Source organism: Helicoverpa armigera, chromosome 6, assembly GCF_030705265.1.
Source record: "Helicoverpa armigera isolate CAAS_96S chromosome 6, ASM3070526v1, whole genome shotgun sequence".
Taxonomy (NCBI): domain Eukaryota; kingdom Metazoa; phylum Arthropoda; class Insecta; order Lepidoptera; family Noctuidae; genus Helicoverpa; species Helicoverpa armigera.
The window spans coordinates 9,481,928-9,500,890 of NC_087125.1; the positions used below are offsets into that span (position 1 = coordinate 9,481,928).

Genomic DNA, 18,963 nt, shown 5'->3' on the forward strand with positions numbered 1-18,963 from the left:
CGGGATATCAATATCTATACTATTATTATAAAGCTGAAGAGTTTGTTTGTTTGTTTGAACGCGCTAATCTCAGGAACTACTTTTCCGATTTGAACAATTCTTTCGGTGTTAGATAGCCCATTTATCGAGGAAGGCTATAGGCTACTTTTTATCCGGGTTCGTGCAGAGGTTCCCACGGGATGCGGGTAAAACCGCTGACAGAAGCTAGTTTTACAATATAAAGCAACTACCTTTCGACCTCCGCATCCCAATTAAGTAGTCCATGTTACTGGATAAATTGATTCGGTTTCGAATATAAATCCAGCGATTTTGATACGTCCATTTATTATAGAATATACCACTCTGCACATAATAGGCGAATTGATTTGGTAAGGCAATCTATGGTCTGATTGCACTTTCCGTTCCACAACTTTACAGTTCGATCATTTATTATAAGGCTTCAGATACTTAGTTGCGTATTTACTTATATAGTCTTTACCTGAACTTAAAGCTCTACTGGTCTTACTACAAAAATGAAAAAGAAGAAATCTTCCTTAAGAAAATTTTGTTTGGAGAATTTTCTCAAACACGTGTCGAACGTAAGTTCATAAGTGTTCAAAGCAGGTTCAAAGGGCGAACACAGAAAAAACCTTTGCTAACAATGCGGAGATTTATTGTTCATAGTTATTCTAGGTATTCATATTTCGTAACTCCTGTAATCAGTGACTATCAATCAACATGACAATATAACTTGTATTTACCACCAAGATTGATGACATCATTATAATCGAAGATATTCTATCCTAATGCTGAATCATTATTAAGTAACTGGGAATTACTGAGATAGTGTTTGTTTGTCGTTTGTAATAAATGTGATTGTTGCCTCATAACGTGTGTAACAGATCGAGAACTGTTGTGTTATCTTTACTCGATAATTATGAAATGGTTTGCATGTTTTCTGACGTGAGGAAAAGAGATTAAAAAGATACTAGATAGACAGTTTTATTCTGATTACATGAAGCTTTCCTCGTCTATGACAACTTAATTCTGTTTTTATAAAATTAAGATGAACCCGAGGGGCTTTGTGCCTTTTAATATAGAGTAGCTTACCTATGAAGAAAATATAAACAAACAATCTAGATAAACATAGGTACACATTACTATAAATTTTAAATAGCATCTCCAAGCTCGGTCATTTCAAGCGAACTTTACACCCAATGCAGGTTTACCATCATGGAGTGAAGGAAATGTAAGAAAAACTCGCTTTTACATATTTGTACGGCGACTCAGGGCTAAAGCCAGTAACGTATACGGACAGGGCTATGTGCTCCGAAAGGCAACTGGATACCCCACTAATCTACAAACTGTCAAACATGTATAGAAAAATGGCGCCAAATAAGCCCATAGACACGAGACATAATTTGTACCAGTCAACACAAACCATTTTTAGCTGTCATTAAACAGTTCTCTAATTTATAGTTTTCGGTATTTTATATTTTATAACTTGATTCCGAAGGAAATAGACTATCAATGATAAATTACTAGGAACCAAACCCCACTTTCAAGTAAAGATTAAAAATGCGAGTATTTCATTAACAACAAAAAAATCGACGTTGGTAAAGCAATGCAAATAGCAGACGTGTGATCAGATAAAGGCAATAAGGCAAGGCGATTAAGAGCTTTTCTCAAACTGAAAAGCGATGAAAACGTACCTCGTAATCTACAGAAAAAGGCATAAAAAATTGGTATCCTCTTAACAGTTTTGAAATTCTCATTGAGTAACAGGCTGTTTCCCAAAGACGTTTCAAAAATAGCATATTCACGACTACGTAAGTAGTTGTTAGTATAAATAGGTCCTTTAACGAATGTAATACCCATGTCATACGAAAAAAGATAACAATTGATATAGGTACCTACGAACTAAAAATAGTGAATAGCTTATTAGATATAGCACCGTCTGATTTTGTAGCCAGACAACGTAACAATAGTCGGACGTTTAGATGTAAATCAAAGGAAAATAAAGTCTAGCTTCAAATTCGAATAGGATATAGTTGTAATATAAATCTATTCATACCATCAAGTATTTAATTGATAGACCAGAAACCCTAGCAAAAAATATGTTAATAAAAACAAAAGCAGGAAGAGCATAAATCTTTGTACACACCGCGGAACTGGTTTCTCTTTGCTCAATTATGCTGGACACGATCATCTACGGCTATAAACCGTTAAATAATTACTATTTGTAAGGATAATTGTCACATAAAAGAAAATTATTTATGTTTCATAAATGTAATTTGCAAAGGTGTGAGTACTTACTTTGTCATGCAAAATGAATCGCGCGCATAAAACTAATATGGTGCCTAATATAAAATATAACGCTACGGTTTTAACAAGCTATTCTTTGGTTAAGGTCATAAAATACCTATGTTGAAAGGCATTTTAATATAGCAGACTACAATTTACGCTTGGGCATTTCTATAAAACGAAATACAAATGGCGACAAATTGTAGATAGGTACCTTTATCACAAATTAGCAAATATGTTGTTGTAAGGACCAACTTAATTAATATCAGTGTTTCAGGTATACATATGAAACCAACTACGAATAAGATTAATCTAGTATTTTGTGATTTTCGTATATTTAATTGTACAAGCCAACCACTTAGTGACAAAACTGGATTACAGTAATGACATATTTTATTAGAGTAGTCATACTACTTACCTTCCCGCATGAATATTTTAGCATCATCAAAGGTAGGAAGGGGCATAAAGTATACATGTTTTTTTTTTTATCTTGACTGACTTGGTAACAAATAGCTTACAGCCGAATACAGCCCAAGGGCATTTCCATAATAGTTGGCCGTATCTAGGGATTACAGTGGGATGAACAACATCCACTTGTGTGCCTTGTGGACGGATTGGTTCGTATTATTTATTCATAGAGCAAACTCTTTGTAAATAGGAAGCTTATTTGTCTAGGGAAATTGATTATTTATTTACATAAATACGAATATTGAACGTGCCCGAAATTTCACCTCAATTAATAGGTACTTTTGTCCGTAACAATTTTAATGCGAGCTATTTCCATAGATATTTTATAGCACTAAGTAGCTGTTTCCCGTGGTTTCACACACGTCCCGTTAGACACCTTCAAGGAACCGGGTAAAAAGTAGCTTAATATTTCCTTCCTTAATCTATACTAATATTATAAAGCTGAAGAGTTTGTTTGTTTGAACGCGCTAATCTCAGGAACTACTACTGGTTCGAAAAATTCTTTCAGTGTTAGATAGTCCATTTATCGAGGAAGGCTATAGGCTACTTTTTATCCGGGTTCGTGCAGAAGTTTCCACGGGATGCGGGTGAAACCGTTGGCAGAAGCTAGTAAGTATTATCTAAAAATCTAGTACTTATCCAATTTAATAAATCGGTTCAGTAAACAGATATTCAGACTGTTACTTTCACATTTATAGTAGGAACAGAATATTTCAGCATCAATACGAGATATCAATCTCTTTAAGTTATTAAAGTACTACTTCTTTCTACTCCTATTAATCATTACAATTTACCACATCAAAACTTCTGAGGGCAAGCTCATGTAAACTGATGTAATGTAAACATTTGGTTTATTGGAATAAATTGTTTTAATTGATTGTAATTAAGTGATTTGTACAGTGCTTATTAAGCCGGAAAACGTTGAGAATAAAGTTATAATTTTTACTACACTTTACATAATCTTTGTCATAAGTTGTGTGTCTCGTATCATCGGTACTTGTGTGTTCTTTTGACGATGCCCTATAAATACAGAATATTAATGAAATAAAATTACATTTAGTTTGAAATTAAGCATTCGCAATAATGTGTCCTTGCAAAAATGCATTTAAATTATTTTTGATGAACCTTATTGATTTCCACGAATATACTTCCACCAAGGTAAGTTCATGCAAAGACGCTTGACAGTTGGATGACTACAGTAATTAATTTTCTCTTTGTATTAGGCTCTCAAATTGAAATGTAAAATTATTTGCTTATCATTTATTTAAAAACCCATATTTTTATAGGACTTTAAGGAACTAGCGCTAAAGATTTATCGTCAAAAATGTTAAAAGCAATTTACCTCAGTTAAGTTATACATCCATTTGTGTAATTTATTTAAGCAAGTATACTTTGATGAATATTAATCAAGCTTTACTTTTTCTACGATTCGTATTTTCAATACTTTTGCTGAAATCACCACCACAAATCTGTGAATGAATCAAATCTTTACACCGACTTCGCTTCGTACAGAAATTGGAACGGGCTCAAGCCATCGTAAACACCATAAAAATCCAATTTAACATCTTTCATTTTATTTTCGAGTAATACGATTCTAAGAAGTAATTAGAATTGTTCTTGAAAATTCTCGGTAACAGCGACTTTTCCAAAGAAGATTTACACTTTAGATCACATAGCGAGTTGGGAACGTGGGCAGATAGACTTTCTGCTCTTCGAAAGACCCAGAAAAAACAATACAATATAGGAAACAATGAGAAATTATGTAATTCATTACAAAAATCAAGACCTTAAATTGTGTTGACTACAATTTTACAAAAATCTCATACTGCTCATGGAAATGGCCAATAATTTTCCACAGAGTGGATTTTTTCATAGTGTTGTATCGTGCAAAAATAGCAAATATCGACGTCGGCGTTAAGTGCTAGACGACAGTCGAATAAACAGAGTGCCGGGCTCAAGGGCGATCGCGTTTTTGTATATCGAGTGCAGCATCCCACGCCGGGTAATCCGTCCATGCCTGCCCGCCCGCGCCCTCGCTGCCTCTATCATACACATCACTATTTAATTCGATCGATAAATTATATTAACTAGCAACTATATGCTGATGACTACATTAAAATTATGAAAAAATAATAACACAAAATATCTTAATAAACAGTAATCGCTTACTTTATTAATCTCGGTTTTTTGGAAAATAATTGAAATACGTATTTCTAAGAAATAACTCTCGTCTAAATGCTTTGTAATTGAATAACATCTTTCCGTTCACGTAAAATATTACAACGTTTGAGCAATCAATCAAGCGGATCTTACAATCTTACAGCAGATTGAAACTGATTTTCTGTTCTACATAAATCGTTTCATAAATTTTTTGTTTTATTGGAAAGTAATTCTATCTACACTAAGTTTATTGCTAATTTTGATTTTCTTACAAGGGTATTGAGACGTTTCAAAGTAGCAATATGATCTTGATTGTAATTACTTGGTCCAAGTTGGTATTGTTTTACAAACATTATATTATTAACTCATTAGTAATCGATCAGAAGCTAATTTAGAACAGTTGGGAACTGAATTGAATACCCTCGAGCAACCCCTGCCCGCACGTCAGAGAAACGCCGAAGTTTCATTCTTCTCAGTAAGTGACTAATAATAGTCTGCCTTTGCGTATGTTGTGACTAAGTAGTGATGTTTGTATGAAGGTGAAATTAGAACAAAGTTCGCTTTCCAACTTTTGTTATCTAGTTTAAGCATCAGCATCATTAAATTATTTACCTGAAAAAATTCAACTCCTAATTTGAATTGTAAATAGTCCTTTTTTTTTTTTTTTTATCGACGTAAAATCATCAAATGACCCCTCCCGCTGTGGGTTAGCAGCGGTGAGGGAGTGTCAGACTCTTACTGACTAAAATCGTCGTGTTCCGTCAAAGGCCTTTTATGTACCAGGGCCGCGGTATCTCTTTCGAACAACCCGCAGCCCCGGCAGGCCTTGGCCCTGCTGGCCCCGCTGGTTGCTGACGTCTTTGAGGAGCGCGTGGAACAACGCGCGCCGTCGACACGGGTCTGTCGTCTAGGAAGACAGAGGGACGATGAGCCACCCGAACTCACCGCCCACAGACCCACGCCTACGGTGGCCGGGAGTCATCTCGCGACACCCGGCGCCCATGGTGTCTACCTGGTCCAGCGCGGCGGCCGGGATGAGAGGTGCGAACTCTCTGGCGTTCCGCCTCCTCCTTCTCGAGCATTACCGCTTCGCAGAAGGAGGCGACGGCATCCCATTCCCTCTCGCCCCGGACCATGGCCTGAACCAGGGCCGGACGCGAGAGGTCGCCGCCGCCCAAAGCCTCGACGAGGACCCGGCGGTGCCCTTCCCATGCGGGGCACACCTGGACTGTGTGGTCCACCGTGTCCTCGGGGCTGTCCGCACAATGGTGACACCCGGGCGCCTCCTCACGACCGATGCGGTGCAGGTACCTCCCGAAACAACCGTGTCCGGTGAGGACCTGCGTCATGCGGTACGTGAGGGCGCCGTGACTCCTCCCGAGCCACTCCTCAAAGAGGGGACTTACCGCCACGATGGTGGCGTGCCCTATTGTAAATAGTCCTCAATTACGAATTCTTTCAACACTAATTCTAGATATGCATTGATATTTTATGTGCTTCACATAAAATATCTTTTCGCAAAGCAGTTTTTATTAATTTAACATGAAAGAATACTTCATTTTAATCCACCATAAAATGGAAGCAGTTATTATCAGTAGGTACGTAGCTTTGTCTGTATGCATACTCTGCATTGAATCATAGCAGACAGATAGCCGTTGTAAAAGCTAAACAGGTGCTCACATTCGTATAACTGAAACAGTGCATTGCGTAAACGAGCTATGCAACATTAGAGCACGGTGCAACGTCTAATTAAAGGATCATTGTTCGGAGAATGTGTGTCGGGCCGGCTCTTGCAACTGGGACGTAGTTCCGAACGCACCGTGGCCAACAATTCGCGTGCCGGTGCCCCAAATGCACATTTCCGCATTAAGACCCCGTGACACTGGCTGTGACAGGTGACAACGACCGACGCCGACGATCACAGTTTCCAGTCTGTGAGTGACGTTTATTTTGTGGTCCTACTGACACCCGACCAAAGCACTTCGCTTCATGTTTTTTTAGGAAACTCTTCTGAAAGCATTGGAGATTGCATTCCTGTGCATCATCACGAATTCAATGCTTTCACTCGAAAGGCGAGAAAGCAGAACCCTTATAAGTAAGCGTGGATACTCGTGCAGTTTTCTCTTCATATGAGCAGTCATTGCTATTGAATTACCTTTTCGCTGATTTACGATGGCTCATTACTGCCTACAGTGCAGGGATTATAGTGAATTATACATTATATGCACCACCATTATGGCAATCGTTCTCGAAGTACTGATAGAACTGTCCGTCTATTTTAGACACGCCTGACCTAGCTTTGATTAGGTTAACCGCTTATAAACCGCAGAATAAACAAATCTGATGAAAATATTGCACTTTACTTCAAACTAGAACTTCACTTCATTCTGAGGACACAATATAAGATTGTCTTAAAAATTGCATCTCATTACGTCTTAATGTCATCGTATGTTGTGTCCATAGACATAATATTAGTAAACAGGACTGCGCATATAAACCCAAAAAACGAGCCGAGTGAAACAGTTAGTACGGAGGCTGTCTGTCCCTTTCTAATAGGGTGACTAGGAGATTAAGCTATGTGAGACAAATACGAATTTGCTAAGATTATTAAACACAGATTAGTATTGAAGTTTTAACTTACGCAGTTTGTGACCTTAAGATACTAATAAAGGCTTTTAATAATTAGCCGAAATTAGCAGTATAAAAGCAGGAAGATTCGAAGTGAAGACTGTTTTTTTTGTATTTCTACTTCATATATAGACTGCTGAGCCATTTATGTCGCCTTTCTTAATTTTTTGGGAAGCTATAACAATAGTACAACAGTTTTAAAATCCATCACCCATATTTTGACTCGTTACAAGAATTCATGGGCACCCTAGTTGTTTGGTTTACGAAAATGTTATTATTAGCTAACCTGTGGAACGATATATTGCAATCACCACAGGATTCACTTTTGCAAGTAGAAACGCAACACTTTTTCACATTTTAATAGTTTAAATTGATTTAATATAAAAAAATATAAACAAAATTTTAAATGCTGATTACGCGCCAAGAATGTTCAGGGTTACCGCTAGAAAATAAAAAAAAGTAAAATAAAAATTTATGTTGTTTATGTTTTAATAATAAATACGAATAAATTAATGCGATTGTTACTAATTTGTTGACTTACAATTGTTAAAATAAGATAAAAATATAAGTGATTCAATTGTTTTTTGGGAAGACAAAACTTTTGATCACAACATTTTTTTATGCTGGCAAGGTGTTAGAAAGAGACAAACAGCCTCCGTTCGAACTATCCCTCTCGGCTCGGATTTACCTCTGTGTATTATGCAACCAATTTAGTACCTTATTGCGTTAGAATAGAGTTCATTTTCGTAAATATATATTTTGAGCGTGCGCAATCTTGTTTAGTAATATTATATCTATGGTTGTGTCCTACCGAGAGATCAAATTATGTTCGGCTGATCAAAGTCCAGCCGACCTTCGCGGAAGATTTATAAAAAATAAACACACGATTGAGGGTTTACGGGCTGATGGTGTCATAAAAAGTGTTCTTTTTGACACCAATCTGGTGTTTATTATTTAGGACAAATGTGACCCGGCGGCTGTAACCCAACACCGCGCCGTCTGTCGACCGACACCACTCATCTTGTTTGATCTACTGAGAGCTTTTTAAACTTTTTATGTCATAGTTTAGTGCGCTTTAGGCGCCTTTATTGCTGAGTAAACATTTCAGGATTATACGTCGCAGCCGCAGCGCGAGCCTAATGAACTTTTCTATTACGACATTTTCAGTCGCCGACCGTCCGTTGTGTACACTCACAAGTCAGTCCCTTAGGCTACTCTACAACAGATAACAAAAACGTATGGCGTTCATTTATTCCTCGAAGAGCCTCATAGTTTACAAAGATTATTTTGACAAGGCAATATTTTTATTGCGTAACGCCCCTTAGCACTCTAAATAAAAATTATCCTTGGAATTTTTCTAACGTAATCAAATTCTGTTGCGTTATAATAACACAAATAAATAAAATAAAAAGCTTTGTTTTCGTTTATATCTGGTAATGCGTTCATTGATATGTTGTTGATGTTTCGAGAAGAGTCTTGTTTTGTTAAAAAGCACCATCCAATCGGTGAAGAGGCCGGGTTGCGCCGACACATTAGGAAAATAGACAGACCGTTTGTAGACATTGGAAATGGTTATGCAGTATGTGTATTCACCTACGCGAACTCTAAACTCTATGATTTATGGTTGACAAGCAAATTCTTTTTCGAAATTGCACACAAGTTCAAGCGTTCTATCTTTGGTATAGTTTGTTGATGCGATATGTTCTAGAGTGCTTTATCCACGTCATCACCTTAAAATTAACCTGTATTTTTTAACAAAGTTAACACAGTATCAATAACTATAACTACTAAATATTGAAGACAACTCCGACAATGGACGACTTTAGTGTGCAGTAATCCTACACATCACAATGTGTTTACAGATTACACGGCCAAACATTAATTGTATAACGTCATAATAAACACGTTGGTCTTCAACCGAAATGGTTCACTTTTGTGGACTGACGGCCGGCGTTAAGCGGTCGGATTTTTAAATAAACATTTTTAATGATCGCGTGCGCCTGCTCTGCCAGGTGTACGCAGACGGTTCGCCGTCTCCTCCCCTAATCGTACTACTTCTTTTGTTCCAAAAACAGTAACCCATTTATTTGAAAAAGCTGAATTTCCTTCCCTTCATATCATTACCATTGTCTTAACGTGACTTAAGTCATAACGCGCACTTCTGAACATAGGCCGTTCCTAAGTATTTATTTCCAAACGAATCTCTTTGAAGCCGCTTTGATATCGCATAAATATTTTCCAATTTCATTTGAACTATGAATAAATAGAACAAAGATTCTTTTGTACCTCTTCTGACTCTACGATACCTAAACATAAAAGTAATTGTTTTATTTCCTATGAATAAATTTATTTTTAGTAAAGGATCCTTCCTCCGTCGACAGCTGTGGAACAATAACATAAACTATTTCCAGAATGATCGGACATCCTTTTTTTTGACGTCATGGAATTAAGAAAAAGCCGTTTGTTTAATTAAGAGCAAGAATATCTACATGGTCTGCTTATGCGACGAAGTATTAAAGGATTGTGAGAATGACATTAAAAGGATCATTGTGTTTTTCTGACGATTGGCCAATTTGTTTGGATGACGCTCTGTGTAATTGGAATGGACGGAAATCCACACATATGGCCCTTGTGCTGATGTTCTAGAATATCTTTGATCCTCAATCAAAGGGTCGTTATCTTAACTTTTTCGTCGTCCCAACTTGGTTTATTTAATTTTAATTATATCTTCTAGAGAAAAACATTAATTAAAGTACCTCTATATTATTTTAAACTTTGAAAAGGTACCTAATCTTAATCTTATCATCATTTCTTTTAAGAAATATTACACCATAGACACTTAATTTTTTCATATAAGACTTATTTTTAAACGTAACTCAATTCCAAAGAAACAATAGTTTAAATTCGAAATTCGAACGCGTTTAGCGCCTACATAGCAAACCGTACGTAGGTGTAGGTGAGGTAAGAAGTTAACAATAGTGTTAGTAATTTGTTGTATTGTTTTGCCATCAGCGGGACGAGTCGAGCATGGCTTTAAGCTACGACTTGTCCGACGGTTATTTATACCGTAATCTATCAACGAAACTGTCACGTGGGTGCTTGGTCCACTAACAAACTGAGCAGTGATTTGGAAGACAGAAGTCCTACGAAATTATTTGGCGTTCTATCGCGTGACTCCGGAAAAATTATGAAAGCAAACATTCGTGTCATTCGGTGAGCGTTTGCTTATTATTGTAGAAGTAGACTTCGATAGGGTTCAAGAATCGAATAATTGAATAGTCGATACAGAATCGATTTCTTTTCTAATAAATGCTGCCTCATCAACTTCAAAAGCTCCGAATTTGTATTGTTAATCTACTGCGCCATGACTGTTCTGTAACCATTGCTTACATTGTCCGGTAATGAATATTATTGTTAAGGGCACACGTAAAATTGACTGCGCCGGCGCGTGATTTCGTGTTTATCGATAAATAAATAGCTCAATAAAGAACGTTTTATCGTTTTGACATTTCAAAATTTCTCATTCTTGTTTAAACATTGAAAAGCAACACGATCGCGAGATAATAATAGCCGTGAGGCATCGATATAGCTGATGTAAAATATTGTCTATATTTTTGCGGTAAATGACCACAAGTGGGTAAGTGAATGAGCTGGAAGTGACTGGGAGTGCCCAGAAAATAAGGCTCTGTTCACACATTAGATTTATGTATTAAGGAAACCGCAACCTAAGGAGTAGTTTAGGGAAACGGGCGGAACTTTTCTTCCAGAATAACAATTTGGTGGCAAAACAAAAGTACGCAAACATATTCAATGTTAACTTACTGTTACTGCTGTTACTGTTACAGCCTTTTTATCGTCCCACTGCTGGGCACATGCTTCCTCTCACACGGAGAAGGATTGAGCATTAATCACCACGCTTGCTCAATGCGGGTTGGTGATTTCGGACTGTATAGTCCAGGTTTCCTCAAGATGTTTTCCTTCACCTTTTTATCAGCCATTGGTGTCCAAGTATTACTTAGAAAGTACATACAAACTTAGAAAAGTTGCATTCAATGTTAACTTATAAAAAAGATATTCAATTCACGAAAACTTCTATCTTTCTTACACTCAGTACCTTTTATTATGCTATACCTATCCAATATCTAAGTACTCAGTTCCATAATTAAATAAGTTGCTTAATTACTTTATTACTGATTTCCCAAACGGTATCTATTAAGCTACTTAAGTATCTAGTAGTCTCCTCTTTGCCATTTTAATAGATTATATTAGGTGCCTAAGTACCTAATATGTATACCAAAGTTAAAATATAAGTTACCAAATTATTTACAAACAATTTAAGCACACGCTCTATAGCTATATCTCAATATAACAATACAGCAAACAATAAACTGTCTACCGATTCATTAACACAGAAGTCAGCTACTTAACCCATTAGAAGTCACTGTACTCGATTGAGTACAGTCATATTCCTAAGTGTAAATAACAGATCTCGTAAAGTTAATGTAGTTAACCTTATTATTTTACTTGATTATAACACCCTTTTATTATATGAAAAATATTATGTGCGTAGCGTGATTTTTTTTCACAAAAAAATCCAGTTGAAGTTGTGCTTCTGAAATGTTGTTGAGGTATGTTGTCATTTTTAGTTTTTTTTTTTATTATTGCTACTTTTTAGTTGTTTTTTTCGTAAGATTATTTCAAAATACATATCAAAGAAATATATAAATAACAATATAATTAGTAATTCGTACCTCAAATGAAACTAGGTTCATATAAAAACGACTGTACTCGATTGAGTACAATGACAACATAGGTAAGTAAAATAACTATTATTTTTTCAAATTCCTTACTGTGTAGAAGCAACATTTTCCTGAATAAAAAGCTACTAAGGGGTTCGAAGAAGTTATTGAAGCCGTTTTATATTGTACACGTGTGCATTGCCTGATGAAGAGGAGAGTCCTAATAAGGATACAGCAGCATATCGACAACCGTGAGACGTAGCTGGTACTATTGATATCATCTGGATACCATGGCAATCAACTATGACACTATTGAACCACAGAGGACAATCAAAAGATGGTGTAATGGTGTGGTGTGAATAAAGAAGGAGAAGGTAGCCATAGCGATATCGGGCTATTCCAAAGAAACAACAATATGGGACGTGAGGATGAACTCTACCAGTCTGTCTCACTGGACAGAATTGCTGTACTGTACATGGCATTTGCTAATGCGTGGCCTTTTTATGCAAGGAGTAATAGTAGTTCTATGGAGTTTCGCAGTCATATCGCACGATATCATTTTCGCCAAGGTGAACCAATAATAGTCGCCGGTAAACTATGAGTCTCGAGAGGAAGCTCAAAGTCTCAGTCTCAAAAAAAAGAGCAACGAGAGGCTATGCCAGGAGTTTCTCTGCGAGATTGAAATGAGGAGATCCGCAGAAGAACCAAAGTCCGACTTGGCCCGAAGAATTGCAAAGCTGAAGTGGTAATGGGTAAGGCATGTAGCTTGCAGAACAGATGGCCGATGGGGCTGTTCTTTAGTGGAAACCACAACATGGAAGGCGCAGCATGGGCAGGCCCTCGACTAGAAGAACGAAAGATCTGGCCAGGGTCATCGGGAAGCACTGGATGCGGGTTGCTGAAGATCGAGAGATATGGTTATGTCCTTTTTTTTTTTTACAATCCATCCAAAGGTTGTCTGTAAGAGATCGCTTTTAGCGATAAGACCGCCCATTGTGTCACCGACTTCAAAATTTTTGTTTGTTCTTGTTATTTTTTTAATTGGTGTGCATAATAAAGAATATATCTATCTATCTATCGAGCAATGTGGTAAACGTGAGGGGAGGCCTTTGTCCAGCTGTGGGCCTCTTTCGGCTGATACAACGAACGAATAAAATCGCGCCATGCTGCATCAATAGTCGATGGCCTTCATCAAGTTGGAGTTGAACACTATCCCGTCAAAATAGAAAAACAGCTACGACGTGTAACTTGTCATTCGAGAGTTCTTTGGCAGAGTATGACGTATCTAAAAACACTTTGTGTCGAAAAATTATTATTCGAACATCTTTATACACAGGAGGTCATTGTACTCAGTTGAGTACACCCCTGTAATTTCATGAAAACTACGAATTTTCACATTTTTCTTGTATTTTGTGTTTTTCTGTTCCCAATTCTATATGAAAATAAAGAAAATTCCAAAATAATATAAGTACTTTTTGTTTGACCTCTAATGGGTTAATCATCATAAATATTGAAGGAATTCAAGACCTTCTACGGTTACAAATTTAAAACGATGGATGTCTAAAACACCTCGTGAATCGACCGTGTCAAAACATTCTAAAGACGGAAATAATAGGAGCTTGAATATTCTCACGAACACGGGAATCTGTGAAAGCAATAATTTTCAGCTCTGGGATTCGAAGCCACAAAATATTTAGGTCAGAAATGTTCAACAAGCCATTGTGATTTTATTGTCATGATCAAACTATTTAATCCGAACTCCGTAGTTTACTTATTTTTAGGGTTCCGTACCCAAAGGGTAAAACGCTCCTCTGTCCGTCCGTTCATCCGTCTGTCTGTCACCAGGCCGTATCTCATGAACTATGATAGTTAGAGAGTTGAAATTTTCACAGATGATGTATTTCTGTTGCCGCTATATCAACAAATACTGAAAACTAGAATACAATAAATATGTTGGGGGGCTCCCACACAACAAACGTGATTTTTTGCTCATTTTTGACTCGCACTTGGCCGGTTTTTTTCTTTTTAACACGCTATATAAGCTTCACTTGTTTCTCGTGAGTTACTCGCGCAGAAAAAACTTTTAGGCGAGTAAGGTAAGTTGAAGCTTTTTGTTTCAGTTTAAACAGTAGCTTTTATCTTATCAATAAACCTTGTTTTTAAGGTTACCGTTAGGTAAAGTTTTAATATTATTTTGTTCGTTGAATTGAGATCATAGTGTTATTTGGAAGTAACTTAACGCTTTCGACATAACAAGATTCTCGGAAGTTATTCCAAATTGTAGGTATATATGCTTTAATAATAAATATAATAATTTACCTACTAATGTTATTTACGGTACAATAAAATATCTACCTAATAAAGATACCTAAATTAAACAGATTTCGTCACAAACATGAACCTAGATTTTAATACATTTGACTTTACAATTACATGTCACATTATAACGCTATCGTAAGTACTTTGATTAGAACTTTATTATAAAAGCTAAACTATTCGTACACCTACGTGTAACATAAGTGTACCTGAATTATAATTATATTATTACCAATTCGTACTTAATCAACTAATTTATTGTTTTGTCGCGATTACTGGTATTTAACGACACATAAACTTGAAGTCTCGCTTAAGCATCCGTTGCCTTCTGTCAACAGTAATGCACCCCCACGCCTTTTGAAACTACGTGATGGAACGTTACATGATTATGAAACTTAGTTAAAACCTTCTTAGTAAGACGTCAAGTTACAAAACTACAACGAACTTGTGTCCACAGCTTGTGCAACGGCCATGTACAACACACTTAATGGTTATTGTTATAAACTATGCACTAAACAAATTGTTGATCGTAAATCCATATTAACGCATCGCTGGTACAACTGTGAAAGATGAATGAATATGTGGGTTTATGAGAACAATTAGTCTTTATTAAGCAACGAACTTTAAAAATTACTGCAGTAAATCACTATTAATATAATAAATACGTTATAACGAAAGTCTGATAAAAATAAGCTCGAGGTTTAAGAATAGTGGCAATCTATTTAAAAAGCTATGTGTATTGATTACATTTGCATCAATTCTGCTTTACCTACTTAATCTTGTTATTCGCATGACAGCATCTATGAATAAAAAGCTGAATATGCAAGTGTCTCTTATCGGATCTTATAACGCATTGTTTTATCTGTTACAAGACTTACAAATGCACAGCAAATCTAGGTAGATAGTAGAATGTTTTCCAATCTAAGATAAGTATGGTAATTTATGAAACATATTAGCCCGGCTTGCTACACTGTCGTGTGGTATGTTTTGTGTACAGATCTTGTAATATGTAGATGTGAAAACTACAACCAAATAAATAATGGGCGAAACAATGTTTCGATTTAGGAAATTATGTAAGTTATTGATTGTTAACACGACGTTTGAATAAAACGACATGGGCAATATGAATTGGAATCGTGTAACTTAATCCGTGTGGGTCATTATAATAAAAGTTTAAAATAGTAGATATCTTTAGTTAATGGGTATCTGCTAGAACGAGAGTTGATACTTTCCACGATACTGCTTTTTTTGTCAGTAGCCTAAAGTCTTCGAAATTAAACCAAAAAATATATAGTCACAGCTACGCTTCTCCCGAGTAACATAGGCAACATTTTGTCCGGGGACCTACGGAAAGAAGTTCCGGACGCGGGTGAAAGCACAGTAAACCAGCTAGTATTATAACAGCTTTATTTAGCTTAATTATTAATACTCATGTGATATAACTCCACCCATCCAAGCTTTTGACTGTTTATCAAAGACAATGCTTGTCTAGTGTCAGGTAAAACCTAACTAGACAGTCTGTACGGGATTTGGAGAGGTACCTAGGTACCTAATTCGAAATGGTTAATGAGATTTATGAAAACAAACATGATTAAATTTTCAATTTGCTTTGTTTGTGATCGTATTGCATGTGCTGTCATTCATACGATCAGGGGCTCGATTCTCCTAATTTTACTTAAGCGCCATTCGATTGACGTTCGACTCGATTCGACTGAGATCCAATCCCGACTCGATTACGATTGAAGCGTATGTGGCATTCCTCTATTTTTTCTTTGAAATAAACGTTTTTATCCTTTTCTGTTATTCAATAATGAATCATTTTGTCTGCAAATGATTTACGATTGCAAAATGATTGTACAGCAAACTACCGTATAGACCAAAATCATCAAAATAGCAGACCAATCGCACACCAATCAAATGTCAATCGAATACGATTGGTCTTTTATTAGTAGCAAAATGCCCGATATGGTTAAAACTGCTATTACGATCATATTGCGATTCGATTTCTATTCGATTTTGACATTATTAACTTAGGAGAATCGGGGCCCAGGACACGTGGCCTTACTAAGTTAATTGTTTTGGTATTTTGATTCTTGCTTGTTCACTCGTACCCAGAAGAAACTAGGTAGGTAATTCATATTCATAAGTAATTATAACGTTAGTTTTATCATAGAGGTACGTGTAAATAAAGAAAATATCGGCTCATTACGAATCCTTATCAGTGAGCTGCTAGCTGTTTACTACAAAATAAAATATTGTTTATAATGAGTATATAAATAAGCGAGGACTTCTAATTGGCTCTCTGTCGTCTATGAATTATTTCTATTGTTAAGTTTTAAATAGCTGCAAGTATTCCATAGCGTAATAAGTCAATAAAATAATTGTTAGATTAAGACTTGTTCTCGAGTTCTATAGGCAACGGGAAGTAGCGATTTTAGCAAATAAATAGGTAGTAAAATTATTTTACTTTTAATTCATAAACTCTGTTTTAATGTGCCTGTTTTTGTTATGAATTTTTCATATCCTAAAGAAACAAGTAGATATACTTCAGTTTCTTTAAACTAGAACTCCATGAATAACTAGTAAAAAATAAGTAAATGTTTTCCTTCGTAACCGCAATTTATTTTAACTTGACTCTGTGAAAAAAAAAATGAAACCTCTTAAGCTCTGGACATTCTTTCACTTTTGTTTTTTTTTTCGAATAAGTTATTTTAAAAATCTTATTTTGACATTTAAGCTCTTGGTTACAAAATTGCATTATTAACTTAGTCTGTGTAGTAGGTATCTATGTTAAAATGAAATCTGGAACGTTTAAATACCAACTTAGCAGTTATCTCTAGCTAAATATTCATAATAAACAGGGCTATCCTCAATTATCAGATGTAATGTTAATCAAAACAAATCACTTACATCGTCATTATAATTGGCTATTGGAATAAATATAAATAGCTTGTCCATATTAAGTGCAGCACTTAGAATTCCCTCGAGATTTATTTCCATGCAATAAAGCGGAGTATGTCAAATAACTGATTCCTAAAGTATCTGCCATTGAAGGAGTGCATGATTACTCCACGAGGCAGACAAACAGCCTAGCCTAGAGGTAATTGCGCAGTGCGATCGTTAAGTTCGTTCCTATTAACGATAACAAATAGGCATAAAATGTAAAATATCGATAATTCACTTAGGTACACGATATTATTGATTTATCGTAACCCGAGGGCAAGGCGGAGTGCAGCCACTCTCCACGATAACGTGGCCAAAATAACTCCGCGTCGAGCATCTCAAACGTTCCACAGATAACATAACACAGCCCAATCGTCTTATATTTTTATTATATACTTATAATGCTGTAGGAGTTCGTAATACATCTAATTTTAATTGCAAAGCTCCCGTAAATCTTGAAGCTCTTGTGGCTGTAAATGGGAACGACTACCAGATCGATCTCAAGTCAATGCGAGATCGTGGCTCGATTACCATGACCAGGGTATGAATGCATCCCGATGGTAATGAATGGCTTATGCATTCTGCGCGTTAGCCAATTAACGTGAAAACGCATTCTAATTTACGTTAATTGTTTAATTATGAGCTGATTGACATTACCAACTTGTTGCTAGAGATCCAAGAATCCATGTTTGTAACTGTGTTTTTAGAATTCCATTGTTATTGTACAGTGTTTGTTACTCTGTTGCATAATTTACGTAACAAGATAGTGATTTGTGATGGATATGTATGGATATTCAGTTCAACAAGTGGCTTTAGACGGCGCCAGACCGTCAGAATCTGGTCTTTCTATCGAAACCAATTAATATGAAAATGCGTTTTGATTGATTCCAATCAATTGGGTATGAAGGGTGCTTTTAGACATGATTGAAACTCCTGTAATTAAATGGGCGCGGTTCAGTGCTATTAGCCGGATATTGCCACACCTCTAATTTGCACACACAAAGCAGGACGACAAACTATGAAACAAACATAATACTTACTGATTGGCCTATGATTAGGTCGACATCTACTTAATATCAAAGCTAATGATTTATAAGTAGGTACCTAAACTATTTGTTAACCACATTAACAAATATTTACTCATATACATACTTCAATATTTACAACTTAATAATGTAATTAATGTATTGTTTCAGCGGCTACGGGACTACGCTGAAAAGTTAGCGAGGGTCGCACGAGAGGAGGCCAGGCCGGAAACAACCCCGCCAAGTAAATATCTTGTCCATTGTTTACAGTAAACTATTCAACTATTATTGAACCACTTAAATAGGTACTCCTTCAAGATTAATTGTTCTCAGGTATTAACAACACAACAGGTATTAACAGTTTCATCAAAATTTTCCGTCTCTTAGGGCAAAGTGGGAAA

The 18,963-nt window shown here is 36.2% G+C and overlaps 1 protein-coding gene across 2 annotated transcripts in view; it reads left to right on the forward strand.

Annotated features, from left to right (window-relative positions):
- Positions 1 to 18,963, forward strand: part of LOC110371076 (tyrosine-protein kinase transmembrane receptor Ror) — a 37,187-nt gene that overhangs the window by 12,795 nt on the left and 5,429 nt on the right. For both annotated transcript variants that reach the window (XM_064035208.1, XM_021327165.3), the window contains exon 2: positions 18,734 to 18,806. In XM_064035208.1, coding sequence (XP_063891278.1) covers positions 18,734 to 18,806 — 73 coding nt within the window. The remainder of the gene's footprint in view (positions 1 to 18,733; positions 18,807 to 18,963) is intronic.